The sequence below is a fragment of the Trachymyrmex cornetzi genome, unplaced genomic scaffold (genome assembly GCF_001594075.2).
Source record: "Trachymyrmex cornetzi isolate Tcor2-1 unplaced genomic scaffold, Tcor1.1 C4017276, whole genome shotgun sequence".
Taxonomy (NCBI): Eukaryota; Metazoa; Arthropoda; class Insecta; order Hymenoptera; family Formicidae; genus Trachymyrmex; species Trachymyrmex cornetzi.
Window position 1 is genome coordinate 12,907 of NW_017295536.1, and position 7,686 is coordinate 20,592.

Below are 7,686 nucleotides of genomic sequence, written 5' to 3' on the forward strand. Positions count from 1 at the left end.
TAAAAAACTGAGAGATATCTAAAGAACGTTTAAAAAAAGAAATTAGAACGTCCTTCGGATATCTTTACAACACATCCTATAGACATTTTTCTATTGCCTGTCAAAACTACACAAAAATGTGAAAAACCTGTAAAGCAAATGTCACACTACGCATTGGAGAGTGAGAATTGCGAATTAAAGATTAGAATTCGACCAGTCAGATAATTTTAACTTTAATCTGTTTCGTTCTGATTGGCTAAATTCTAATCTTCAATTCAAGTCTCAAATTCTAATGCGTAGTGTAATACGGGCTTAAGGGAACATCTGAAGAATATCTCGTAGACATCTTTGTGTAGATATTTTTGTTACTAGATGTAGTATATGCTATTCTTACTCTCATATATGTGTGCTTTTATCTTTAGCTGCGTTATCTGTCCCGATTATTGTATTACCGATTAATAATACGCTTGTTTCGCTTGTCTATTATTTCTTTCTCAACTTTCGCCTCGAGTGTGAGTCGATTCCGTGACAGGTCCATTCGGATGGCGCTGAACCGTCGTATGTTGTGACTGCGAGTGTGTCACTGTTGAGTGTATGTTTGCACTCGCGTGGAGAGGCTCGAATTCTCGTCGCGTCTGAAGAATGTTCCGTATATGTTACTTACTGTATTTACTCGCTACAGTATAGAGAAGTCAGTGAAGGCATTCCAGTGAAAGCTCCGACAGGAGAGACAAAAATAAGAAGAATTAAAGGACCCGATGTGAGATTGCAGAGAGTAGAAAAGAAGGCGTAACTGTGCAAAATGCACGGCTTAAACGAATTAAAAGCGGACTCTTGTTCGATAAATATAATATCAAGAAATCCGTAAAAATTACATCTAAAGAATGGCATATTATTCTTTGGAAAGCGCGCTTAGCGTTAAAACATTTCAGACGCGGACATTCTCACGATGTCTGAATTTTTGAGCCTTTTCACGCGCACCGGAAACGCGCGAGCACTCGTATAAACGAATGAAAGATTATTAAATATGTATGTCGAGCAAAAATAGAACCAGAGATATCAAGTAAGAAGGTTCACGAGCGGAAACGATTACGATCTGAACTGAGCTAAAAGAATCCAGGAGAATAATCTTTCATTTTCAATGAGAGAGCTGCTAACAGCGTCTCGCTCCACGTTATTTCCGTGACTAATCGCCTTCTTTTTGTATTCTTTCTTCGGGGGATTTTCGGGAACACCTCGATTCAGGATCATACTTCAATTGCATCATGTTCATGGTGGCGAGCAGCGTCGTGCTGACCGTTCTGGTGCTCAACTATCATCACAGATCGCCCGACAGATACGTGATGCCAAATTGGGTAAGAAAACATAATAAAATTGAACTGACTGTATCACAGATATAGTTAACTCTAATTAGTGACGACATTTAAGTCTAATTAATGATGAATAACAGTATTGAATATAAATGCGATAAATGTAGCGTGTAATATTAATGACGCAATGTTGAAATAAACAATGGTAATTTGTCACCTAAGTAATTTTGAATGGAACGAATAATTCTAATAATTAAATACATTAAAAACATTAATAAATAAATAAACGCTAATCAACGTTGATGAATATAATCATTATAGTCGCATAGTTATTTGTGTTTCTCTTTATAATTTTGTGCATTTTCTGTTTGTTGAAATGTGTTTATCATTCGCGTAGTTAGCGTAGTAGAGCAGATTATATATCATACAATAACTAGAAAGAAAATTAATTAAACTTATGTATAGTAGGAGCTGTTTGGTTTACTCTGAAAGGATGCTTTGATCGATCGTATAGTTAAATATTTCATTCGAATAAAGATTAATCATTTTAGGCATATACTTATAATAGAAATAAGCTGCTCAACTAAACGGATTAAACAAGATTGCACTTGCTTTCATCATTGTTATAGTGGCATCATACTAAAATTGTTACAAATTTGCCTTCTATCGCACTCTATAATTGAATAAACGCAGAATAAAATGTAGTCGTATAAGCATATTTCAGATTCATTTTTTTTTTAATTCATTATTTTCAACGAAATATTTAGATAATTATAATGAAATGATAAAATCATACCTCTTAATATTTCTAATTGCGTTATTTGAAGCAAGTGGAAATTCTTATAAATTTGATTTTTTTAAATAAATCAGGTGCAGTTAATTCATGAACTCTAAATAATGCGAAACAGTTCAAATTATTGCACGCAAAAAATACTTTGTGTAATGGATAAAAATACGTTGCACGGTAAGCTTCGCGATGTGGTTATTCCTACCACCAAAAACAGTGCTTCTTGGAACTTTAAAATGCCTTCGAGGTGTTGGTACTCACTCCAGTGTCAGTCAGTTAATGCAAGTTTCTTCATGCAAGTGTACACATATACGTATATGGATTGTTTGGATACTCTGAATTCATACAAGTACGTTGCATTTACAAAACTCCTACAGCGTATATTTACATACGTACGTCAATATATAATATGCATTGCATAGCATTTGATTTATTATTTCGTTAAAGAAATAACATGCGACTCAGCTTCGAATTTAGATATAAAAGAAGTTAAAATTAAAATTATTGAGTAAATATTTTATTTATGAATTTGCATTTTTTAATGTTATCATAACCTCAAAGTCCAGAGCTTTCTAACAAAGTAATTTACGGACGATCTTGTTTTCGAGATTTGTTAAATTTGATTCTGACTTCAAAGTTAAAAAAAAATTAAATTTCAAAAAAATTAATTCATATTTTTAAAAATTGATTACCGTAAAATTCGAATTTTAAAAGGCTCTTGGTATTGCTGAGTTTGAATGAATTAAAATAGCCTGTCGAATAAACGTTGAATTCCGAAAGAGTAATAACTTCCATGAAGGATTCTAATGTCACAAGATTCATAATCAAGATTTAAAAATCAGCTTAGAAATTAATTATTTACGTAGCAATAATGGATTTCAAATAAAGCGAAACTGAAAACTTGATTTTTTTATATACCTGTGTATATATTTCTCAATTAAAAATCCCTAAAATCGAGTTTTATAATAATCAAATTATATTTTTAATTCTGCCTCCATATTAAACCTAATATTTTTATTTTTGATCATAGAATTAAATGAAGTATTATTAAATTATGCTATGGGCCAAGTTTCCCAAAAATTAAGCCAATTGTTTACAAAGTAAAAGGGCATAACTTCCCAAAAGAAGTAGTCAACACAAAGGATTAAATAAAGAGTTAAATATGGATTTCACGTATAATTATTGAAAAAGCCATTATGTTACACTAAAATAAATTATTTTAAGCGGAATATAACTGTGGAATATAACTAAAAAAAATATATAACTTTGAATTTCTCGTAACTTTTATTTTAGAAATTTTCCAAATAGGGGGAGTATACTCGTTATTTCTTAGAATAACGCTTATTGTAAAGTGTTCGTGGCTTATAAACTACATATTGTAAATCCTTGAAAATCAAACTTTGCATATGACGCGCGGGGATGCCACTTTAAAATTCTATACTTTTCAATTTCGGTTTTTCGTTCTCGTTGCGAGATTCAAGGGAATGAAATTGCGAGGAATTTTTACTAGAGCGACGATATGATATGTGATGCAATTGCGAAGTTTAACGAGTCAATAATTCGATATTCACGCAGACGAAAATAGTGTTTCTACAATGGCTGCCGTGTGTGTTGCGCATGAGTCGGCCGGGCAAGAAGATCACGAAGAAGACCATTCTCATGAGTAATCGGATGAAGGAGCTGGAGTTGCAGGAGAGGAGCAGTAAGAGTTTACTGGCGAACGTTTTAGATATCGACGATGATTTTCGCCATGGGAACAGCGCCGCCAATCCTGCCTCGGGCTATATAAGGTACCACGAGTTCTCCATCCATTCAATCTTTTCAGGTCGTTGCGTTTGGCGAAAATTCTGCGATGGCTTGCCATCCATTTTCTCGATCAACTGCACTCCTTTTTTTATTAACAATGGAGCGGTGCTGTTTGACGGGCAAATGTATTGTTCATGAGAAACAGAGACCATGTCACGTTTTAATCCCATTGGACGAAAAAACAATGAGAGAGAGAAAGAGAAAGAGAGAAAAAAACTGGGCGTTAACGTATATAATAATATTGTGAATGATCATATGGGCGGCAACGAGAGCACATCGAGATGCGCAGACACGTGTTTCCGAGTAAATACCTTGCGGGTGCGATCCACTACCGCTGCAAATGCTTTGTTGGCCAATCAGAAGAACGATTTTACGAATTGACCAATCAAAGGAAGCGTCGAAGCATTTGCAGCGTTAAATGAATCTCACCCCTTGCTTGTCGTATGTTCGACCAACACTTAACGTTATTTTACAGCTCTATCGGGAAAAATCGAAGACACAAGCTACGCACATAAAATGATTAGAGAACGATATACGTCACGTTTGCTCTGCGATAACTATAAGCAGACAAGAGATCTACCCGCCCGAAATCCATCGCTTAAACGACTGTACCGCTGGAATCGAATATCGACATTTTCATGGACCTCGATAAACGCCAACTCAATCTACCAAACTCGGATTCCCGTATTTTCTCATGAGATTTTTGCGGCCTTTTTTCTTTCCCGACTGATTTCCGTGAACCGTTAACAAAAATATTTCATTCTGACATTTTTTTTCGCGATCCTTCAATAATCGCTTTGGTTTGCCAGACGATTCTCTGGGCAATTCGTTTCTCTTCCATCTCTTCTTCGCTCCTCTGTCACGTCGTCATCCGATAACCGAGTTCTGTGACGTAGTGGTCCAATTCAAATGCATATGTACCGTGAACCGTGATAATTTTAATATTTTCAAGTTCTTTATTCATAAATCCAATGGACGTTTTCTTTAACTACATTGTGAAAAATTGTTTATAACAAATGTTTTTCACAATCTTACATAATTTTGAGTTACATAATCTTATTCCCCGAATTTGGACTTTCACAATTAAAAAAAAAATCGTTCAATTACGTTAACTTTGAGCAAAGATATATTAATTTAAAGTATTGGACTAACGAATATGTAATTAAGGAAATTTTGGAGCGAATACCGATTAAGTGGAATTAAAAAAATATTGAGATATTCGTTAGACTTTTGATTATGAAATAATTTTACAAAACTCACGCAAGGAAGAAAATTGTTTATTCTAGACTCTTCTGTAAGCATTGAATCAATTGACTATATAAAATAATATGAAATAAAAATTTTCAAAGAGATATATACAATAAATAAATATATATATGTATATATAAAGATGTTCTGTAAATAGGGATATTAGGGATGTAATCTAAATAATAATCTAATCTAATGTAATCTAAATAATAGGGATGTAATCTAAAACGTACAATTTCTCGAAATAAAGCTTTATTTTCCAGCAACATATTCAACAATTTATGAAGTAATAAAATTCATCGTGCTGTTTTATTGTATATTCTTAATTACCAATATAATAAATATGAGCAGAGATAATAGTTTGCAGTTAGATCTATTAAATCGTACCCGGCGAATATTTACAATCGATTTTCCCGAAAACAAAGCCTCATATAGAAAAATTTTATTGTTCTAAAAGTTTTCGATTTATTTTTTCAAGCAAAATCATCCCCTTCCTGGTTATGTCAGTATTTACAGAATACTTTGTATATAATTCTCAATTAATATCTCATTAAAGAAAAAAATTTCTATGCTCATAAGCAATGTGAATCTCAATTGTAAATTACCATAACAATTTACAAGTCGTTTCGAACGTAGAACTTCAACATTTATAGTATTTAACTTTATACAAACTTTGCATTATGTTATGTATCGAAATTGACTAATAATTACAACAGCCATAATATAACGCTTTAAAGAGCCGGAATTTCATGAACCCTCCGACGATCTATGCGAAATGTCTGTTGATGGTCTCGAGAAAAAACATGTGATACCTTTGAAAGTAATAATTTACATGATCTTTTACAGCAGGTCGGCGTACGGTACACCGTTATCGACCAGGCCGGCGACGGTTGAAGAGACTTCGGCATCGTTGCCTCTCAGCGGCATGCAGAGGGAACTTCACACAATTCTCAAGGAATTGCAGTTCATCACGAGCCGCATGAAAAAGTCGGACGAGGATGACGAGGTCATTAGCGACTGGAAGTTCGCCGCCATGGTGGTCGACAGGTTGGATGTTTTAAATCTTTCCTGTGGCTTCAGTTCAGTCGTGCGCACATGGCGTCCGACGAATCTCTGGTGGAAAATCGCGAACAAAGAAGCTTTTATATTGGAGTTCGAAATTCAGATCCTTGTTCCTCGCACGATGAAAAACTTGTCATTTAGGCGCCGGACCATCGATTCGTCGGACGAATCCATTACGTGATTGTTTCAAACTTTTATTTGTTTTAATTACTCAAAATTTTTCTGCTCAATAATTTCATTTGCTTGGACCTCACTTATCACATGAGGTTAAGCGGAGAAATTTATTTGCTCAGTAATTTCAATTATAAGAAATTTATAATTGGTACATCTATATAGGGTTGGAAAGTGACTCATTACTTGTAATGAAGTCCAAACTTTTCACAATATATTACTTAAGGATTAAAGATTACCAAGAAATGGATTAATTTTATTAATGAATCTTTTAGTAACCCCCTTTAATCTTTAAATAACCATACATTATAAAAACGAGCCTTAAAATAACTTTCTTTCGGTAACTTAATTAGTTCCATTTCTTATAATTAATTAATTTAATAGTTATTTCTACCTATTATATATTCTATCTCTTCACTATTTATTTAATCTATTATTGAAACATTCGACTTGTGAAACTAATATTCAAATTTCTTTCGTGTGAAATCAAGGCTTTGTCTGTTCGTCTTCACGTTATTCACGGTTTTGGCTACGGTGGTGATACTGTGTCGCGCGCCACACATAATCGTCCAGTAATAGACTGCCCCGGTCGAACCGAAAAAATACACAAAACATGCCAGGGATAGCGCCTCCTGGAATATTCGGTAAGAATAAACTTTATATTATATATTTTATCATATAAATAATTGTCTCTATGATTGCACTTTTTGCACAAAGCTTTTTTTATACCAAAATCGCCGTTGAGGTTGCTCGAAAATTACGATTTCACTTGATCGAGCATAGCCGCTAGGTATTTGCTCGAGAGACCGAAATCGGCATGTTAATTTCACACCGCGCGTATCAGATACGGCTATGATCATTATATGCGAATGACGCGGGCCAGATGACCATAACACAGTTAATACCGCGTGGAAATGTTAACAAGCCCCATGTAACAAGCTGGGCTCATTGGTCGTCGCGAGCGCTGAAAATATTCAATCGTGCCAACGCGAATGTCTCTACTCGCAATTTCGTCACACTAATTGCCAGTCGGTACCTCCGTAGAGCACTCCGGAGCACAATTATTTATGCATTAACCTGGATATACGACCATTTGATTACATGATTTCAAGTACTTGGACACTCGTTGCTTGATTATCGAAAATTGGCTTTGAATAGCGCGATCTAATAGCTTCGAACTAAATGTGATTACTGTACAAAAGAATATTTATTGTTCATTTATATATTAGGTGTTAAACTTAATTCCTGCCGTTTTTCGTTTCCAAAATTCATTTGTTTCGAAGGGAAGATGAATGAATACCTTAATCAAAGTAATTTCCTCCA

At 34.3% G+C, this 7,686-nt stretch overlaps 1 protein-coding gene across 1 annotated transcript; it reads left to right on the forward strand.

Annotated features, from left to right (window-relative positions):
* The first annotated feature begins 1,228 nt into the window (after positions 1-1,228).
* LOC108770513 (acetylcholine receptor subunit alpha-type acr-16-like) lies at positions 1,229-7,002 on the forward strand. The gene is made up of 4 exons (XM_018522152.1): positions 1,229-1,334; positions 3,652-3,866; positions 5,977-6,177; positions 6,855-7,002. Exons 1-4 carry the CDS (start codon positions 1,245-1,247, stop codon positions 6,937-6,939), a joined length of 591 nt encoding a protein of 196 aa, XP_018377654.1. The 5' UTR covers positions 1,229-1,244; the 3' UTR covers positions 6,940-7,002.
* The last annotated feature ends 684 nt before the right edge of the window (positions 7,003-7,686 follow it).